General features: G+C 40.3%; 1 protein-coding gene across 9 annotated transcripts in view; it reads left to right on the forward strand.

The window, feature by feature from the left end:
- Positions 1 to 21817, forward strand: part of ECI2 (enoyl-CoA delta isomerase 2) — a 29684-nt gene that overhangs the window by 7040 nt on the left and 827 nt on the right. The window contains exons 2-12 of one of the 9 annotated variants that reach the window (XM_046938314.1): positions 1645 to 1880; positions 4845 to 4884; positions 6359 to 6451; positions 9317 to 9485; positions 11037 to 11135; positions 12557 to 12748; positions 13620 to 13689; positions 15456 to 15558; positions 16759 to 16879; positions 19403 to 19492; positions 21155 to 21298. In XM_046938314.1, coding sequence (XP_046794270.1) covers positions 9378 to 9485; positions 11037 to 11135; positions 12557 to 12748; positions 13620 to 13689; positions 15456 to 15558; positions 16759 to 16879; positions 19403 to 19492; positions 21155 to 21298 — 927 coding nt within the window. In that variant the 5' untranslated portion in view covers positions 1645 to 1880; positions 4845 to 4884; positions 6359 to 6451; positions 9317 to 9377. Of the gene's footprint in view, positions 1 to 1644; positions 1881 to 4844; positions 4885 to 6358; positions 6452 to 6509; positions 6591 to 9316; positions 9486 to 11036; positions 11136 to 12556; positions 12749 to 13619; positions 13690 to 15455; positions 15559 to 16758; positions 16880 to 19402; positions 19493 to 21154; positions 21299 to 21817 lie in introns of all 9 variants that reach the window. The other 8 variants (XM_046938316.1, XM_046938312.1, XM_015276009.4 and 5 more) reach the window with 8 other exon arrangements.

The raw sequence follows: 21817 nt of genomic DNA on the forward strand, positions 1-21817 counted from the left end.
GAACTCCCTTGGAATGTATATGATTTTCATTTCTAACAGTGACTAACATTCTCAGTGTTTTATTTTGAACACAAGAATTAGTGATGAGTAACATCTACAAGCTCGTCAGGTTCTCTGATGAAACAAAGAACAAGGAAAATATTATAGAGGGTGTCTAAAGAGAAATCCATCAGTTGGAAATTGGTAAGATTTTGCAGTGACATTATCCATTGATAAGCTGTAAATTCTGCTGTGACAGAATACTGCCTCATTATTTTCATAGAGCTTGCACAGTAATAGAATCATAATCTTTGTGACTGTTCTGATTGTATCCAGGTGTCAGGGATTCATGTGGGAAAGTAAGCTTCATACAAATCATTTGTCTTCATTCACTGGCTCACCTGAACTTGCAGTAATGTCAGTGGATTTTCTAATGCTCCAGTAGTTGGCCTTGTTGGAAACCTAGCTGCCTTGGCCAAAAGCCATTAACACCAGTGAGCACTCTGCCTTTATATCCACGCAGTCAGCAAGATTTGTCCCCAGCAGCCAAATAAAAAATAGCTTTTTCCTCTCTCCATTAGCAGCAAAATTATTTGGGGTGTTTGTTCATGAGTGTTTAGTTAGAAAGTCACCTTGGCTGTACGAAGGACCTGTTTGTGTTCATTGGTCTCCAAATAAACTTTGTTTCTCACCGAATGTCACATGGGTGGGTATTGCAGCTTTGTATCTTTTTTGCTAATGTTTATATTTTTGACTTTCAAATGTATTTTGGAGGATATGTCTGTAAATCTTCCTGCTCGGAGAGACGTCTTACGCGAACTATGTCTATGATTCTATGAACTGGGGATGTACAGGAAACCCTCTGCTGTTTCTGTCTCATTCACCGCATCCAGTTATCTGAAAGTCTGCTGGAGAGGAAAAAAAAACTCATAGAGATTTAAGGAGATTATCCCAGTATCCCCCTCCTCCCCAGCAGCTGTGTTGAGAGAATATTAACTGTGTCTGCACAGAGAATGAAGAACAGCCCATGTCAGATCTTAGTGAATGTTAATCTAGAGCTTTGATTCTTAGCTATTCTTTACGACTGAAAAAAAGCTGTCAAGTGCAGCTGAGCTACTTACACTAAACAACAGTGATTCGGCACTTCAATTTGCCGGCAGACACATCATTATCTTCTGCTTTTTGTGTGTCAAAATAATGTAGGAGTCTAAAATATTGAAAGCTGGTAAGGATTTGTACACCGAACTTGTGTTTAGAACAACTATTGAAATTTTCTAATGTAAAGGAGGAAATGATTTTGCTTCAATTTCTTTCTGTTTATTAAAACAGCAGTAAGTGAATTGGTTGTAGAGAATTTGCACTGATCTTTCCTGCTAGCTATATGGGAAATACCAGAACACTGGAAGTATCTTTATTATATGATAGTAATAAACCTTATTCCATGTTAACCACAATATAGTGGAGGATTACCAAGGACTAGGCTGGAACAGGGAGGGAAAGGTCGTTTGTATGTTTGTTTAAATGTCTTTAAGGAAAACTGAATGTGAATTCTGTCTGCTGAGTCATCACACCTCCATTTGTCACAATGATTAATAAAACCTTGTACAGTAAAACCAAGAAAACCAAATATTTTGATTTCAAGACAGTAACTTTGGTGTTCATAAGTCTTTCTTAGGCTACTGGTTTTTGACCTGAGAAGTGAGGAGTTTGTTCCAAAAGCTCTGTGCATGAGTCTGGGGAGCAGCAGCATAGCTTTACCTGGCACATCTGTCCACTGGTTCCCACTGAGGAGAGAAATCAACCAACTCCAGATGCTAATCTGCTGTTAGCTGACTGCTGACCTGCTGCAGCCTGCTTAACTGGCATTACTACAAACCTACTGCTGTGGTGCATGCTAGCAGGTGAGAGCAACACAGGGTTTAACTGAAGGCTCACAGAGAGAGTCTATGAATTGCCATGAAAAAGCATGGGCTGTTTTACATGCAGGGATTGCTGCCGGTTAGTTGGCTTTTTGGTTTTGAGCAAGATGTAGGAGCTGGTGTCGTGAAAAGGATCTTTATTTTTCCCCTCAGAGGACCAACTCATTTAGCTGTGTTTCCTTCTTAGTTGCTAGATACTAGAAAATGTACTAGTTGCTGAAATTTGACCAGGCAGAACTGTTTGAGGCAGTTTCTGCTTCTCCATCTTCTGAATGAAAGCTGAATTTCATGGGTCTCTGCTCTGAATTGTTTTCCTTTTAACTGGTAGCAGAGGATCTTGATAGAGGTGCATACAAATGAGGGGAAGTAGAAGTTCCTACACAGTGTAGTTGTGGAAGCAGACACAGACTTCTCCAGATGATGGAAGCTGCGAAAAAAGGCGTTCATGTGTCAAATACGGTAACACCACATTTCCCAGTATAAGAAAAGAACATCTAGAAGTTAACGGTGGAAGTTATGAGATTTTATTAGCATAAAAACCTCTTAAGCGGAGGTAAACAAAGTAATTGGGGAGGAAAAGAGGAAGAAGAAAAAGTTGAAGAATGTCTGACAAAAAGTAGTGTACATAGAAGCCTGTAACAGGATTGCAAAGAGGGTTTCTTTCCTCCTACAACTAGAAGAACCTCGAGTACCATGTTCACTGTTGGGCCCCTCACTACAAGAAAGACATTGAGGTCCTGGAGAATGTCCGGAGAAGGGTAGTGAAGCTGTGAAGGATCTGGAGCACAAGTCTTATGGGGAGCAGCTGAGGGGACTGCGCTTGTTTAGTCTGGAGAAAAGGAGGATCAGGGAAGACCTTATGACTTTCTACAGCCCCCTGAAAGGAGGCTGTGGCAAGATGGGAATTGGCCTCTTTTCCCAGGTAATTAGTGTTAGGATGACAAGTAATGGCCTTAAGCTGCGCCAGGGAAGGTTCAGGTTGGATATTAGAAAAAAATTATTCTCTGAAAAATGGTTGAGGTTCTGGAATGGACTGCCCAGGGAGGTGGTGGAGTCACTGTTCCTGGAGGTGTTGAAGAAACATGGAGATGTGGTGCTGAGGGACATCATTTAGTGGGCATGGTGGTGGTAGGTGAACAGTTGGACTTAATGATCTTAGAGGTATTTTACTAACCTTAATGATTCTTTGAACCTTTACCTAGAATTTCTCTATTAACCTTTCCCCCCCCCCCCGCCCCCAGCATTACAACACTCCTTTTTTTTATCCAGCAGTGGAGGAGAAGTGATTTCTTCAACCCTCCCACAGACATCTCCTGTTGGTTTAGCTTCATCAGGTCCTGCTGCTTTTCCCAGTTCAGTTCTAGGTAGCCTGTAGTAAGAGAAGACTTGGAGGACTTAGCAATACAGCAGATTAGCCCTGTCTACATTCAGCTACTTAGAGAAAGCTCTAATGTTGTTATGTAAGTGCGTGGGCTATCTTCAGATTTATACTTAATGCTATATTACTGCTTGGGTTCAGTAGTAAATAGCGAATGGCAGGATGGACAGGCAACCTCCAGATTAAAATATGTAATGATTTTCATGTTCACAGAATAGACAGTAGCTTCCTCTTGCTCAGCAAAATAAAGTGAAGTACAGTTCTACAACTTATCATGTACAGAAAGAACCGTAAGTGAATATGGAAGACAATAACGTTATTTTCCTAGTTACCAGAAAGCTACAAATTAGCAGCGCTGCAAATGCTTTGCTTCTTTTTTGATGTTTTGAGTCTTCATTTCAGAGATGCAGATGCAAAGTCTTGGGGAGAAAATAAGAGAAGTCAGTGTCTTAGCTTGGATTTCTTTTTCTACGTGGGCCACTTATTTTCTCACTGTTGAAGTTTAAATACTGGTTTCTGTTCCCTTCGTATGCCTCATTTCCTAACAGCTGCTGCGGTTGCTTACAAGCGCAATCTTTTCCACCGGCACTGCCCTTGCGTCAAGTCTGAACTTGTACTCCTTTTCTAGATCCTTTTCTTTCTTCCTGAGGGAGAAATCAGGATAATCTGAAGGAAGGATCAAAGGAGGTACAGGGGAGGAATTGAAGCCTGAGACTCTGCCTGGAGCTGGAGTAGGCATTGTAGATCACCCCTGGTCGCTCTGCAGGCAGGGTTTGGGGTTCCTGTGCAGTGGCTGTGTCCTGGTAGACCTGTTGTAGCAGCAGGAGGATGAGGAGTGATGAAATCCCATTTGGTTGTTCACTTGTTTGATTTTGCAGCAGCCTCTCAGAGCAGCGCTTACTTGTGCTGCAGCAAGCCTGGAGGTGTGCTCACCATCAGTTTTGGACTCCTGTACCTTTTTAAACAGTTAAGGCTTTGACTGGTATCTTAGGAACTGCGGTGGGCTGGGCTGGAGAATGTGGTGCGCTCCTCTTTGCAGAGCCTGTAGAAAGGCACATGAGGAGAAGTTTGTGTAGGCTTATAACTGAACACTCACGGGGTGTGAGAGCTGACTGTGTTGTATCCTTGTGGGTTTTGTTTTTCCAAAACAAAAAAATCACCCACAACTCTTTCTATAGTTGAAGCAGCAAAACAGTATTTTGTTTCTCTTCAGGTGGGAAGGACCCTGGTAGAAATGAAGCCGTTTGATGGTAATGTAATCTTAGGTGTGGGTGGAGTGGCAGGGGGTGGTTCCTGTGTTGCGCACTGTCCTGCCTGAGGAATGTTTGGAAAGAGTGATGCAAAAGGTTACAGTGCTTTGTGATAATAATGGTGAAGACAAGATATCATATACATTCTGTTATATATGTAACATAGAAGAGAGCTGTCTCTCTCTAAGGCTAATTACAGCAATGTGAACATCTTGTGGTTCTGTCAGGAGTTTTAAATCTATGGGTTTCTAGCACCACCCACTGCTTTTAATCCTAATAGGATTTTTAACTGCTTTTGCCTGTACTTTCTTTCCCCAGGCACTGCTACCATTAAAAAGAAAACCTTTATTAAGAAAAGGTAAGATGAAGTTCACTATATCCATCTCTTTATTTTGCTGAGCATATCTGGCATTTCTTATACAGAGAGATCTTTTAGTTTCCATTTAGTGTTTTAATGAGCAAACTGCTAAGTTGCTTTAAAAGTTAGAAAGTGAGCAGCCAGTGTTTAACAAAAAGTTGGCATCTTTAATCTGTGTAGAAGTCCTTAAACAAGTGACAGAACCACACTGTAATGAGAAGCCCTCTCTTTAACGGGCTTTGCAGTCTTTGCTAATCATTTAAACAGTGAGAAACTACTTTCAGTGTAATTGACTTATAAGATCATAATTGAAAGTCTGATGTCTCTTATTCTGATAAGCCTTCAGACATCTCCATGAACCATCAGATGTTTGAGGCAAGGGAATAAATACAATATGATTGTGAGCCCAGATGTTGCAGGATGTTCAGGCAGTGATGCTCAGGATTTAATTCTTTTTCCGAAATAGACAGCTTGCGATGTACCAATTGAATGATCTTGCAAGAGCATATATGCATTTGTTGTGGCCTGTGTGGCTGCTCTGCTGGGTTGTGACTTCTCATTTCTCTCTCCAGCACTCATCACTCTTCATGGGCGCCAGCACAAGGAAAGTGAATTATTGCAGCAAGTGTGTTGGTAGCTAATTGCCTGCAAAGTGCAGGGCCACAAAGAAAGCAAGCTTTGCAAAGGAAATCGTTTACCTTTGCAGTGAGTAGATGAGAAGGGGAAAGGCAAAAGACACTTTGATTTCCTTTCCTGGGCATCGTCTCTGCTTGGCTTGAAACAAGCACAGGTTTAACACCGGCAGTTTATAGGTCAGGTTCCAGGTTCTCCATGTGTTATGAATAGTTTCAGTAAGGCCACTGAAAGGAGGCATGGATTTGCTCACCAAGGGAGTAAGAAGGATGTAGCGCTACAGCCAGGGAGGAGGGGATGGAGGGAGCAAGTTTGCCTCATGGTGTGCTAAAGCAGCTTCTCCTATGTCTCTTTCTTTGGAGTTGTATCACTGTGTGGTCTCAGTTAGGGCTGTGCTCTTTGGTGCTGGCAGATGGTTAGCCATAGAATCACAGAATCATAGAATATCCCAAGTTGGAAGGGCCATAAGGACCATCGAATTCAACCCCTGGCTCCACACAGAGCCACCCAAAAATCAGACCACGTGACTGACAACATTGTCTGAGCACTCCTTGAACTCCAGGAGCTTGGGTCTGTTATTCCATGCCTACTGCCCTCTGGTGCAGACCCTTTCCCTAACCCCCACTGCCCCTCCCCTGACACAGCTCCATGCCGTTCCCTCGGGCCCTGTCGCTGTCACAGAGAGCAGAGCTCAGCGCTGCCCCTCCGCTCCCTGTGAGGAGCTGCAGCTGCCGTGAGGCCTCCCCTCAGCTCCTCTGCTCTGCGCTGAACAAACCCTGGGATCTCAGCTGCTCCTTGGAGACCTTGTCCTCCAGACCCTTCCCCAGCTTTCTAACCCTAGGCACCTTCTTGCTCTTCGTGGGATCTGTGTGGGGTCAAGGAGCTCTGTTCCTGCTAATTGTGAGGCCCTCTAAACAGCGAGGGCTCGCTCAACGTGAGTGAACTGCGAAATAATTTTTCTCTTGCATTTCGATTCTTTGTCACTTTAATAGAGAAACGGTAGCCGTCAGCTTAGCCTTAGCATCTTGAGAACACCATCAGTGGTGAGATCTTGAGATCAGTGCTGATGTATAGTAAGTATTCTCTGAGATCAGAAGGCATAAAGAACTGTGTGACTTGTAGGTATCCTGCAGAGAACTGAGCTACAAGCAGTAAGAAAGAACTGAAAAGAAGTAGGCTTGTCATAGAATCACAGAAAGGCCTGGGTTGAAAAGGACCACAATGATCATCTTGTTTCAACCCCCCTGCTGTGTGCAGGGTCGCCAACCAGCAGACCAGGCTGCCCAGAGCCACATCCAGCTTGGCCTTGAATGCCTCCAGGGATGGGGCATCCACAACCTCCTTGGGCACTTTTGTATAACCACACTGTAATAAACAGCTAAGTTGCACTATGTCCTATTACAAACCAGTAGGTAAGGAGGGAAAAAAATACAGCAGTGAAAGATGGGGTATTTGAGGTTGGTAGATGGTGCATTTTCTACACACAAAAAAACGTTGCTGAGAAGTAAAACTGGGCATAATCAAAACAGCGAAATGTAGCTCTGTCTTTGAATTCTCTGTAAGATCATTTCACTTCTCCCCAGCTATTTATATTATATAAATTCGTCCTTGATTTCTCCTCCTCTTCTAACTTGTCCAATTTGTGTCCTTTGTAAGGAAGAATACTCATGCACAGCCAAACTTGAAATTCTTTTAATCCTGAGCATATATGTGTACGCTTTTGGGCTGGCTGCTGTGCCTTTCCCTCCTTCTCCCCACTCAACTTTTCTTCGTATATATTTGCAAAAATAGGCTCACTGTTGTGTATTAAACAAATTCTTAAAGGCTGTAATATCTAAAGCACTCTGTGACCGTAGTCAAGCTGCAGTGAAGTCAGGATTGTCAAACGTGGTGTAAACCCAAAGCTCTCTTTTTAAACATTGAATCCACTTCACCATTGTCACCTACTGGGCTGACAAAGTAGGATCTTAAGGTCATGTTCTGTGACTGTGCAAGTTAACTGGATCGCCTCCCAGTGGGGTAAAGGATCGATTAGTTAAACTCTGACACAGTATTCTGAGCGCGTGGGTTGGCTTGCACGTTAGTTCAGCTGGCAGAAGGCTTGCTCACGGTTTTCTGGGTTCAGTGCTGTTCTAATGAAGGCCTACAGATGATCACTTGAAGTAAACTGACTTTTTGTGCTCACTGCCTTTTTTGCTAGCCTGTTCCATTTTGTATTATTCACGTAGATTTCCTTTCTAATGGCGTGAGATATTGAAGAATATTCTAGAATTCTTTTTAATCATCAAATCATTTAACTTGCATTACTGCTTCCTGTATATAACAGCAGATACTCTTTCCTTTCTTGCCATTCAAACTCAGCAGCCCCCCCAAAAAGTAAATATCAGGAACTTAGATTTCATTAATACAGAAGGACTGTGATAGGGCGTAAAAACAGTAGAACTTGCAAACATTTTTACAAGACAATTAAAATCTTGTGTCTGCATGAAATGAAAGCGTAATGAAATTAATTGCATGCAGTTGGCATTCTTCCCACTTCTTGCCTGCGATTTTTAGGCTTTCAACAGAAAATAAACGTCATTAAATAAGGGCAGTGATGATGATTTTAGTGTCCTCACTGGCAGAAAGGCGGCGCTTTTACATTTCTCTGAAGTTCTTGCTGGGCACTCATGAAATCGCAGTATTTTTTGGCTAAGCATGGTTTTAAAATTACGGTTCTGTAGCTGAAATGCTAACAAATTAATGATCAATCATTAGTTCGAGATAATCGTTGCTTTTTCAAACGTGAGTGATTATGAAATCTGTCCTTTATGGTGTTCTAACATGATAGCTGTCTCCGTAGGTTAGAATGGGAGAACACCTTTTTGTTTTGCCTTTACTGCCATAGAAAAGAAACACTGATACATACGGTGTTAATGGTTTTGAAGTAGTAACTACACTTACGTATATTGATTGCTGTTCAACTGAAAAAGGCAGAGACAGCGTGCTTTTATCCCATGGAAACATGTCAAAGTGCTTAGACTACTGGGCCGTTAATCCTAAACTATGTTGAAGTATGCTTGAGTTAACAAAGTGTTAGAGGGTTGGGTTGTTATTCTGGGGACTGGTTTTTTTTTTCATTTTTTGATGGAATTACCTATTTTCTGATGGAAAGCTCTTCTCCCTGAACATTCTGGCCATCTTTTTTTATTATTATTATTTTTGCATGACTATGTGCTGCGTTATAACTATTCCTTTCTTAATGTACGCCTTGAAATTAGTCTGTACTGCCCTCCTTGGAGATCCAGGCCTTCAGATTGCACACAGATTTGAAAAGATGACTGCAACCAGACAGGCTGTGGACTCTTAATTCTTAGACACATAAAGCTGTTGATATAAGCAAGCTGTTGTATAAAGAGATTTAAAAAGAATAATAAAAATATTCTGTATTTCTTAGATGTTTGTCATGAATATAGCCAGTAGGACTCTGATTTATTCTAGAAACTGCAAAACATAAGTTTACCACTGCTGCCGTTCAGTGGTCTGTATCCAATCATCTGCTATATTACTGCTTAGCTGCGTGCTCACAGCACTGAATGGAGCACTTACATGCTAGAGAGAAAGGTTAATTATGATGCAGCTGAAGCAAACTTCTAAAGCAACTTTCTTGTAATTTGTGCTATCTTGCTTTTTTGTTGTTATTTTGTTCAGCACAGGTAAAACTATTTAACGTTTTGCATTTACCTTATCTGCCTTAAGAAGTATGTTTCTTTCTCATCTAGTCTTAAGAAAAACAATTAACGGTTGTTTTTTCACTTAGTAACAGGCAAGTGCAACCTGTTTGCAGTCCATCAGTTCACCTGCACGTGACTGCAGCCACCATGCAAGTCAGCCAGAAAGACTTTGAGAAGGCTCAAGAGCAACTGAAACTCTTGAAAAATGATCCTGGGAATGAAACGAAGCTGAAGCTCTATGCTTTGTTCAAACAGGTCAGCTTGGTTTGCTTTTTTCATAAGGGGTATTTATAAACTGAGAGGATGGGCCTGTAAAATATATACTTAAAATACATGTTGTTCTAAAGTATTGTCTTAACAATCTCTTCATATGCTCAAGTTATATTCTTGAAATGCCAGTACCTTCACCTCTGCCTGAATTCTGAGTGAAGCCAGAATTATTTCATCGCATAAACTGGGATTTGAGTGTAAACCTTTATCTAAAGACTTAGAGCCAAATTACATCAATTTTGTGATGCCTTCCATATTATGTAGTATATACATTGATGCACCTCAGGGAAAACTGCTTGCGCTTAGGAAAGAAGAGTACTATATACTTCCACTTACATGTGTTGCATCTACTGTCAATCAGCTGGTCCTATAATACAATGGTGTTAATATTTGAAGGTTTAATTTTGTGAGTGTGGCAAGTTGTTTTTTTTTTTCTTTTTAATAATTCAAGAAACTGTTCCCCCACATTGATTCTGAGTGAAGGTTGTTTTTTACTACAGCGTGGAAGTAGACCTGTGTAGAAATAGTACAGGTCTTCTCCCAGGCAACAAACAGGACCTGAGGACATGGCCACAAGTTGCACCAGAGGAGATTTAGATTAGACATAAGGAAAAACTTCTTCTCTCAGAGAGTAGTCAGGCACTGGAATGGCTGCCCAGGGAGGTGGTGGAGTTGCCATCCCTGGCAGTGTTCAAGAGGCATCTGGATGAGGAGCCAGCCTGATGATGGTTTAGGAGCTTGTGGTAGCAATGGTAATGGGAGGACGGTTGGACTAGATGATCTTGTAGGTCCTTTCCAACCTTGTGATTCTGAAGTACCCCTGTGGACTAGCAGCTGGTATTTGGGGAAGCATTTGTGGATCAAGATTGTCTGCAATTCTGTAACATGGGCTGTGAATTCTTATATGGAAGAAGGCAATGAATTGCTCTTCTAAATAAAAAACATAAAGACAGCAAATTGTTCCATGAATTTTCAGTAATTAATAATAATGAATATATCCTTTCTTGCCTTCTACTCTAAGTATCTCTCTGATAGCATACTTTCCTTTGGGAAGACTGATCATAAAATACTTAAGGATGACTGGGACCTTTGAACATCATCTGATCCAGTGCCCTTGCTCACAAAAGGGCCAATTTTGAAGTGAGATCCAACTTCACAGATCTTATCCAGTGGTTTCTTTGTTCTCATAACTTCCAAGGTTTTTTTGTTCACACAACTTCCATATTTTTTTAAATATAAAAATTGCACAATTTTGAGATAAGTTACGGAGAATGTAAATGCGTGGGCATCTTGGAAATGAATGTCTCATTGCTTAGGTTCATCTGAAGGCCTTGCGCTGGCTGATAGGAAATGGCAGGCATTGGGAATTTCATGGTATGTGTACTGTCTGAATATTTTCTGACCACTGGAATTCCTTCTGTCTGAGGTGAATTCTGTATCCTGATCACGTAACAGTCCTAACAGTCATCTTCTTTCAACCAAGGTACCTGAACTGTAATCAGAGGTTTAAATTAGTTTCTTTCACTCTCTTTTCAGGCTACTGAGGGCCCCTGCAATTCTCCAAAGCCAGGTATGCTGGACTTTGTCAAGAAAGCCAAATGGGATGCGTGGAATTCTCTTGGCAGTTTGTCTCAGGTGACAATACCTATAATTGCATTTACTTAAACTCTGTCTTGAAGTGCCTGGTCTATGAATGAATGCCTGATGTCTGAACGTACTACTTGTTAGTTGACTCACTTTGCTTCAGACCACAGTGTTTTGCAGTGTATTTTACTTTTGTACTGTGAAAGCATAGATTTCAGTTACTGCTAACAGCTCATGTCAACGTAAGAGACCTATATGTATTGTGACTTTCAATAAATATGCTTTTTCATATTTTTGTATTCTGCTGTTCCCTTTAAGAAAGATGGATTGAGTCTTTTAGTTCTTACAATGAAGAACAAATCTATGAATCCAGCGTGATTTTGATAGCGTTGTCATTTTAAGAAGTTGACCTCTTATATTACTAGAAAATGAAGGAAACTCAGGATGAAGGAAACACTGAATGCAGTCACTACTGCATAAGGCCTCCTGTTCAGGAATAGCTTTTGTGATTAGTCAAAGATACTACTTGATAAAGTGTTGGGGTGATTTTTTTATTTGAGTGAGTTTGGTTTTCTTTAAACCTACTTAAATAATCTCATGAGCATAACGTATTCTCAGTAGGAAAGGAATTCATTGAGGCCAGGATATCACTGGGAAATGTGTTTGAAAGAGAGCAAACATTTGAAAGAGGGAAACATTTGTGGGGGCCTTTGGGTGTATTTTTTGCTTTCTCATTTAGTTGTTCCTTTTTACGTTTGTTCTGTTTCAGGAATAGCAAAGAAATAGTTAAGGAAATGAACTTGTTTGTGAAGTTGTAGTAAAAAGGAAACATATCTAGCACAAAAAAGTGTATTATGTAAGTGCCCAAAGTATGTTATCATTTCAAGAAAATAGGTTGTAAAGCTGTCAATGTATAGTTCCTTTAAATCACTGTTTACTATAGAAATAGGGAGGCAGCATTCTTTCAGCTCTTGTACGTTGTATTTGTGCTAAATGATAAATAGTATCTTCAAACAGTGTTAAAATGCCATGGCTGCATGAGAGCACCACATGTTCTGAACTAAAAAGAACCTCTCATTTTGTTGGACGTCCAACCGGTAAGCGAAAACAAAGGATTCCCAGAGGCATGGAAATCATGGAAATGCTGGGGTAATAACAAAGGTTGTTCAGGTCATCTTAGGCATGGAGGGGACAGTTCTTAAACAAAATCAGTGTTGTCATTGTCGCAGTATCTATGCACTTTCATTTTGCAGATCTGATGGATGCTGGCTTTATGTGTGATTTGCAGTGTTTAATGACAACATGTTCTCTCCTTCTCAATTAGCATACTTTCCATTGGAGATTTTATTTGGTCCTGTAGCACTCTCCTCCTCTTTTTTTTTTTTTTTTCCCTATAGGTGGCCGTTTTGTGGATAGCATAAAAAAGATAATTTTCTTTGATTTTTATTTATCTATGTGTTTGTTTATTACAGGATAATGCTAGACAAGAATATACCAAACTTGTCTCAAGTTTGATCTCTGCAGAATCTGCTGGCCGGAAAAAAGATACTTCTCCAGGAGAGAGCGGTCATGGTGGCTATGAAACCCTCATAGTTACCACTGATAACAATATCACAAAGATAATGTTTAACCGACCTGAAAAGAAAAATGCTATCAATCATAAGGTAAAGAAATCAATTTGCGAGGATTATTAGTTTTATTTATTTTTTTCTTTCCTGATGAAGCTACTTGGGCTTTTCAAGAATCATTGCTACGAGTTCAGCAGAGCTACCTGAAGTATGGTGGTCAGAATCTTATGAGGATTGAGTATATTGACAAACAGTGACAACCTAAGACATGAAGGTCAAGTACGAAATCAAACCACTGACGTTTTACAGATTGGGCTCTTCTGTGTCTTTTAAAAAAATCTTTTTTTCTTTTTTTTTTTTTCCTTTTTTCCTTCAGCCAAACTTATTATAGGATCATGGGCTGTACTAAACTAAAATGGCAAACTGGAAGAAGACAAGTTTGTTTTGTGGAGGCAAGATTAGATTGTAGCCTTGCTTATAACAGTGGTTGCAGCCTAATTCGGCTTAGCAGTGTTATGTGTATGTCTAGGTAGTTGTTCTTCTCCTGTAGCTATCTCCATGAGGAAATCTCTCCTGCTGGGAGTATTGTGATCATCCAGTTTCACAATGGCAATGATACCAGGAGAGGGATTTCACTCCATTGCTGCTAATTCTTTACTATATTATTTCACTGACTTAGACTGTTTCCCAGCTTTTAAATTACCTGTTTCCAGTTAATTTTTATTTTCCAAGGGATCACATTGTGACCTTGAGATTTGCATTTGAAGTCTGAGTGTTGCAAAGAAATGGTTTTTATGGTCAGAAACAATACCTCAAGTGCAGTATTTTCTGTACATGCAAATGTTCTTGGTACTTAAATGGATCATAGTTAAACTGTCTCTCAGGTTCCTTGTTGTCAGTGTGAATCTCCTTTGTATGACATTTTGCAGCATCACAGTTATATTTTGTTGATTTTCCTCTTCTGCAGATGTACAGAGAAATTATCAATGCACTTCAAGAAGCTGCCAAAGATGATTCTACCATAGCAGTTTTTACTGGTACAGTACTTAATATCCTTCTCTTAGATTTGCTTTATTTTATGTCAAAGTACAGTACTGACATATGAACTGTCTACCTCACGTTTAGGCTAAGATAGAATTATGTAAGTGGGGAAATGCTCTCCTCTATTGTAGACTGAAGATTTTCTATAGCATTTTGGCAAAACTATTTCAAAGTGGTGCTTCAAATTCTTTAGCAAGCTTGCAGTTTCTGAGATGAAAAGACAGACATGGAATACTCCTCTGTGGACTTTATTACCTTTGAGGAGATTATGCATCTGTTCCACAGCATCTTCCCTACTCCTTTTAGAGTTCGTTTGTATGGATTTAGTAAACTCTACTGCTGTGATACATTGGAACATACTCTAAACAAGCCCGTGAAGTGCTGCACTGACGTGCACAAGACAAAGTTTATGCTATGTATTTATCCATGATCATTAGAAAAACTGATCTTTGGCTTCCTGATTCTTCTGGGGCTGCTGTAGGAAACAAATGGCCAGAGATGCTGCAGCCAAGCCCTGCTGTATCCCAGACATCAGATGCGTGATGAGTACAGTTGGATGACTGCAGCTATAATGTGAAAGGGAAGCCCAAACTGATGCTACTTGTGAAATCTACCAGCTCTGAGGCCGTAGTATTTGAATTCTTTAGAGGACCCTTTTGTCTGTTTGTCATGCTGACTGCACAACATGGTGGCAAGCATGAGTGGGAGGGACAAAATGGTTAATGCAGATGCTGCCTTTCTGGCCTATCCTCATTGCATAGAATCATAGAGTGGCCTGGGTTGAAAAGGACCACAGTCATCATCTAGTTTCAACCCCCCTGCTACGTACAGGGTTGCCAGCCACTAGATCGGGCTGCCCAGAGCCACATCCAGCCTGGCCTTGAAAGCCTCCAGGGATGGGGCATCCACAGCCTCCTTGGGCAACCTGTTACAGTGTGTCACCACTTTCTGTGTGAAAACTTCCTCCTAATACCTAATCTAAACCTCCCCTGTCTCAGTTTAAAACCATTCCCCCTTGTCCTATCACTATCCAGTCTCATAAACAGTTATTCCATCATATAGGATGATTTGGACAGCTAAATCATACAGTCTAGCTTTTAAATACTCCTTGCTTTCTTTCCTGGTGCCTCAGACTGTCTTGTACATTCACTATTAAGTTCTCTGCTTCTTATCAATGATTAAATCTTTTAATACAATGATTTCAAGGTAGTGTTCTATGCTATGCCATTTTCTTAGTGCATCATAATGAAAGTGAAACTTGCTTAACATATTAAGTAGACTATTCCATCTACTTTTGAGTCCCTTGTCAGTTTGAAGGGGGATGGATTGAGATGCATAAACTTACATTTCCATTTTCATGTTTTAAAAAATGTATATATTTCTCACTTGTTACTGTGTGAATGACTGTGAAGTGACAGCAAAAATCTGAATAAGTATGCAGGGAAAAAAATAAAAGATGGATTTTTTTTTTTCAACTGACAGTGCTACAGAAAATAAAAAGGTGGGTTTTTTTTTTTTTCATCTCAAATCTTTTAATATTCCTCACTTACCCGTTATTTTTCAGTGAAGTCTTAGTCAAAACTTATTTTAAACTGTTGTTGTAGATGTTTGAAAAGTACCTTTAAGGACTTCAAGACCAGCTCTCTAATTACTTAATAGTCTTAGATGTGTAGAGGGAAATTCTTATGTAAATGTAGTAAATAAAAGCTTCTCTACCTACTTAGAAATCATTGGTGCATTTATTTATATCTGTTCTTTGCAGGAAATGGAGATTACTATACAAGTGGAAATGATCTGAATAATTTTTCTAATGTCCAACCCAGTGAAATGAAAAAGATGGCAAAAGATGCAGCAGAATTACTCAAGTAAAACATCTTGTTTTCAAATATGCTTACTTTACTGTAACAGGTAAAATATAACTTGCAGGCATTGTTAGAAAACGTGACAGCGGGAGCCCAGTTACGCTATGATACATCCGATTAGGTGGCTGTGTCTGAGAGCTCACCGTGTGTGTAAACACAAAGGCCATGTGGGAGAAATAGCATTAATCATAAGAAATAAATGGGAAAATGAGGTACGTGTTAGAGATCTCTGCGTAATCTCTTAAGCACAGTCATGGTGTAGACTTGATTTTCATTTTTAGCCCCCAAAGCGCATTCAGAATGCACATGTTTTTGACTCTACAGTTTGTAAACCGTTTTTCTGATGTATAATGCAAATAGGAACTGTAAGGGAAGTGCTCAGTTTTGCAGCTTTTACTTGGGCAAGCTGCCTGTGGCTCGCAGTTGCCTGTTACAAAGTGATAATGATACAGTCCAAATGGGTTGCAAGAAGCGCTATTCAGCAGTGCTCCAGTCTGTAGTGTTCTGTAGGGTATTCCACACAAGGCATAGTCTCATGGTCTCTTGTTCTTTCATCTTGCTTTTGTGGGAAGACTGTATTTGTTACACTATAAACGTTACACAGGCACAGTGGTTCATTACACTGGATGGACAAAGATCCCAGAGAAGAGGAGTGTTTTGAAGAAGTCAACAGTTTACAAAGATTGTATTTTGAGAATGCATTTTGAACTTCTTGAAAGAAGTAGCTATCAAAAGAAACAAAGTGCTGTTTCTCAAACCTGTGCAGAACAGCACTGGGGAATTCTGCCTTGTGGTAACATCACAATTTTGGTACCTGCTTGGAGCTTCAGTGCAGAATAGAATCTGGGAAGGAAATGGCTATTGGAAGGGTAGAATTGGAATGGAAATATAAGCAAGGTGAAAGACTTGTTAGCGAGCTGCATTCAGCAACTGTAACTGAATCAAAATTTGATTGCAGTTAATTAGGAAGGCTGAGATGATATCTGCACGCTTGATTCTTAGCTGGCAAGGAAATATAAGTATTTTAAAGAGTTATACTTATTTTCCTTGCTAGTGTTCATTTTGGAAATAGTCTACAACGTATACTAACGAGGATACAGCTCATGTTTTTTGTTATGCAGTATCTAATCATGTTTTGAAAGTGCTTTGTATTTGATTTTTTGAAGAGACTGGAGTGTGCCTTACCTTGTTTCTCCTTTTCAGAGAGTTTGTGGGCAGTTTTATCGATTTTCCTAAACCACTGATTGCAGTGGTGAATGGCCCAGCTGTTGGGATCTCTGTAACGCTCCTTGGATTGTTTGACGTTGTCTATGCTTCTGACAGGGTGAGTTCATTACATAGCTGATTCCAAGGCAGTCTTTATGGCTCTTTCTGTAGCAAATGTTATTTGGTGTGGAGTAATCTGACAGGGAAACCAAAGAGACGACAGGCAGGTATAAATGCCTTTTCTATTGCTTTGAGGAATACCTCTATTAATTACCTGCCTAGGGTTGTGCATCTGCCAGTGTTAAATATGCATTTTAAAACATAGCACGTAGTTGTATTATATAGCTTATTTTTTATGCTCTCTGTTGTTTAAAACAGTATATAGATGAACAGAACTTAACCCAAGTTGTTAATTAATTTTAGGCAAGCTGTTAGTTGCATAACTGTCAGTGATGGGTGGTACTTTGACTTCTGCCTCAGCCCTGTGCTAGATTTTTTCTCAAAGGCCCTGCTTGACTGGCTTTGTCACTGTGAGACTTAGGAAAAACTGATCTGCGAGACTATGTGTTGCTTGCCCCAAAAGGATTGTCTATGACTATATCACTCCTGACATATGTAGTATACGTAACTCATTCAGTCTGTTCCAGTCCATAGATCTCTTTTATCAGAAGGCTGTTGTGTTCTCCCCCTTCCTCCCTTCCCATCTGATCTTTCCTTGCTGAGGGATGACCTTTTTGATTCTTGTTCCTGGATCTAACAGACTACTTTCATTGTCTCAGCTTTCAGTGTGCAGTTACACTGTAGGATATATTTCAGGTTTACAACCGCTGTTTTAATCTTTTCTGTTTTGAGCTTTATTTTTTCCTCATGTGCTTTCAGTCACATTCCTTGTGACTCCTTCTGTTGTCTCATGTCTTTAAGGATAATATACAAACTGAATACATAAGTCCAGCTCATGTCCTACTGCCACAAAGTAAGAAAAACTTCTCCACATTATGCAGACTGTATTTCTGTTTTGGCATCCCAGGATGTCACTTGATTTGTGTACTTGTGATCTGCTGTAACCCCTGTATTCCTTACTGTAGAGCTGTCAGTTAAAGAGTAGTTCCTATCCTGTATTGTACACAGTGTAATTCCTGCCAAACTTGTCCTTACTAAATAATAACTTCTTATTCATGCTTCTCCAGTTTATTAAAACTATTTTGAATTATGATCAATTCCCCCTTGTCTTCGTGTCTCTGGCATCTGTAAATTTACATAGATTTAGTTGCATCTTATTTTTATCTCTGCACACATGTATTAGTCTCACCCTTAGACATACCACATAGCTTTCACTCCCTCTGTACTTGTATTTAAAGTCAATGAAGGACTCATGATTTAGCTGTGAATATCTGTTAGTACCTTCCTACCTGCACTGGGATAACTTTTGCTTGAGGATTTCTGTAGGGTCTTACAAAGTCATTCACTTAGATTAGTCTTTCCTACTAAAAAGTTTATTGAGGTCTTCTCAGAGGTGAGTAATCTCTGTTCTTCCTTTTCCAGGACTGCGAACTCCATGTAGTAAGGTCATCCTCGTCCAGATTATATTGTACTTTCTCTACTAATTTGGTTTAGGCATTGATATGGCCTCTTTACAGGTGTCCAGCATTTTTATGTCCAGACTCTGATTTTATTCCCAGCCAAGTATTCACAGAATGGCCATGTTTACAGGGCAGTGTACAGCTCAATCTGACAATTTAAGAGATGGAATTGAGTGAGTATCAGATAAGAATACCTTCTGCACTGGTTTTGGCTCCAGTTCCTGGAACACCCTTTCTCCTCCCCTTGCTAAAGCAGAACCAGTTACACTAGCCTGTATCCTTGCAGATGCCTAATCCTTTCTTGGAAACTTTCAATCATACAGATATCCCAAGCTTGCTAGGAAGCCTACTGATATGTCCTACTATATAGTCACCTGCAGTACAGTACGAGATGATTACCTTCTACTGTGAAAGCTTAAATAGCAATGAGCACTCTTCATGTATCAGTTCATATTTTTTAAAAGGCAAGCCTTTTATCTTCCTTGCTTAAAGTTGATATGAGTTGTCAAAACACAAAGCTTTGCATTTAAGTTTCAACTTGCAAATAGGGTTTGGTTTTGTGTGACCCCACGATTCATTTCTGCCACAGATTCCTTTTTCAAATTTTCAGAAAATTTGAGGAATAAAGATTCAATGACTTGAATTTGTCAGCAGTAAAATAAATTTAGTGTGCTTTCAGAGAGGGTAATTCTCTTTACCTCCCAAATTATTTGGGTTATATGCGTAACTTTTGAGGGTAGATGTGTAGGAGCATTCTTTTTATAAAGATCTCGCAGACGCAGATTAGTTCTCCAAGCCTTCTATTCAGAGAAGGTAATTTCATAAATGGAGATTTTAAGATAAGGGAAGCGAACTATAAACGTACAGACAATTCTTCTGTGCACTGAGAGGTTGAGGCTGTGTTATCAGATTACATTTAAAGGCTACTGTGGTAGAAGTTCAAATCTGTTTCTGGCGAACTCCATTATATGTTAGAAGCTAGAAAATGAAAACTAAATCCTAGTACCATGCTCTGTTGTAAGCTTTGTTGGTTTTGATGTTGTTGTTGTTGTTTTTTCCAGGCTACATTTCATACCCCGTTTAGCCAACTTGGTCAGAGTCCAGAAGGATGTTCCTCTTACCTGTTTCCAAAAATCATGGGCTCAGCCAAGGTAAGAATGTCTGTGCTGCACGTAGGATCTTCTGAACTTTGTGTCAGTACTCTCCACTGCAAGTGGAGTCACACTGAGCCCTTGAAGAGAACTCCTGTTCACGTGTTTTGAACCAAAGATAAATGTAATGACAGTATCAGCACAGGCACCTAAACAGAGGACTGAGCCCTGGTAAAGCCATAGAATGGTGTTGATGGAAGTTGTCTTTGTTAAGGCTTTCTCCATCTGTCTGAGACTATTTCTGTGCAGTGAAAGCTTGTATCTTTTTTCCAGCAGTGGGAGGGAATGATGTAAAAGAGACTTAAGCAGAAACAAAAACAAACAAACAAACAAAAAAAAACACTCAAGAAATGTCTTGGCAGGCTTATTACTATGTGGCTCCAAGGCTGATGACACCAACAGGATTTGGGGCTTCTGGGTCATGGGATGGTCTGCACAACGCCATAGAATGCACCTTTCTCAGAGGGAGCAAAGGATTTGTGCATGAGTTAGCAGGGCTGATAAACAAAGCTTTAAACCAGATTTGAATTGGGAAAGAGATAAAACCAGGCTTGCCAGTGATAAGCTATGGATTGGCTACACCAAAATTTGAGCAACTGCATGTTAGTGAGATCCTTCAATCTGCTCCACCAGGTGCTGGCTACAGTGAAGCACCTTTGCAATGTTGCTACACCAGTGTATGCAGCATGAGAAAAAAGCAAGAGGAGCCAGAAGCCTTGGCTCAGTCTCAGAGCTGTCTTAATTGAGACAAAGATAATGGGACTCAGCGTGTTTGCAGATGATAGAAAACTGAGAAGAGACAATCAGAGGGACCTGGACAAACCTGAGCATCTCTTGGAGTTCAGCACAGGAAAACACAAAGTCCTGCACTGGGGGGAGCTATGTACTAGTGCAGGCTATGGACTGTATGGTTGGAAAGTAGCTTTGAAAGAAGGACCTGGGGGTCCTGGAAGACACCCAGTTAAATGTGTGCTCTTGCAGCAAAGAAGGCCAAAAATATTCTGGTCTGCATTAGGCATAGCAGTGTCCACACATGGAGTGGGGTGATCCTTCCCCTCTTCTTATCACTAGTGAGTGCTGTACTGTGGTCTAGACTTCCCCTGCAAGGGAGACGTGGAGATACTGGAGAAGGATCATCAAAGAACCACAAAAATGATTACAGCATTGGAATATACTACATATAAGCAGAGGCTAAGAGAGGTGGAACTGTTTCACGTGAAGAACAGAATCTCGGGGGGATCTTACAAATGTTCCTAAATACATTATGGAAGTTTGTAAAGAAGATGGAGACATACTCTTGTCAGTGGTGCCCAGTGAAAGGTCAAGAGGAACGGGGTACACATTGAAAGATGATGAAAATAAGAATTATACAGTGAGGGTGGTGAAACGCTGCAACAGGATGTGTAGAGTGGCTGTGAAGTCTCCATCCTTGGAGATGCTTCTGGGCAGCCTGCTCCAACTGCCTCTGCTTGAGCTTCCAACTAGACAATCTGCAGAGGTCCCTTCTAACCTCATCTGTTCTGTGATACTCTGCTCTTTTCAGAGAGCAGATTTTAACAGGCAAGGGCCTAAAACAGATGTGCCTTGGAAGCTTGTACCTTTCCTGTCACATTCCTTGAATCTTGTGTCTTGTTCACTCACACTCTGCTTTTCTTTTTTTAGGCAAATGAGATATTGCTTTTCAATAAAAAGCTGACTGCATCAGAAGCCTGTGCTCTGGGACTTGTGAATGAAGTTTTCCCCGACAGCACCTTCCAGAAGGAAGTTTGGGCAAGGTTAAAAGCTTATGCAAGCCTCCCCAAAAATGTCAGTATTTTAATTCTTTTCTCTATGTTATAAGCTTCTTGCATTACTGGTCCTCCTGCTAAATCTGTGGTGTTTTTCGTTTTCATGTAATCCTTAACTGAAATAACAAAGCTCAGTGTAGTTTGCTTCTGTCTCTGTGCTGCTGAGGGAAAAATACCTCTCTTTTTCCCTGGCTGAATTCAGTACAATGCACTTTACACAGAGACTCGATGGCTGAAAAGCATTGAAAATTAGCTATTTAATCCACTTGCAGGCTATGTGCAGGTTGGATTCCTTCTCTTTGTGTTTTATTTTGGCAATAGTAACATGTGCGCTGTGGGTGCTCGGGATGAAGCTGGCTGGCCTTTCTTTTTTTGCTGAATTCAGTCTTCCCGTTCACTAGTTTAGGCTTTGCAAAATTCCTTCAGTCACAATGGTATTATGTTGTGTTGGACAAGAGAAGATACTCATGCTAACTCCTGATAATCAAAGTTACATTTGGCACTATAGGTAGTTAAATAAGTTTCACTTCTTACACTT

This window comes from Gallus gallus, chromosome 2, assembly GCF_016699485.2.
Source record: "Gallus gallus isolate bGalGal1 chromosome 2, bGalGal1.mat.broiler.GRCg7b, whole genome shotgun sequence".
NCBI classification, from domain to species: domain Eukaryota; kingdom Metazoa; phylum Chordata; class Aves; order Galliformes; family Phasianidae; genus Gallus; species Gallus gallus.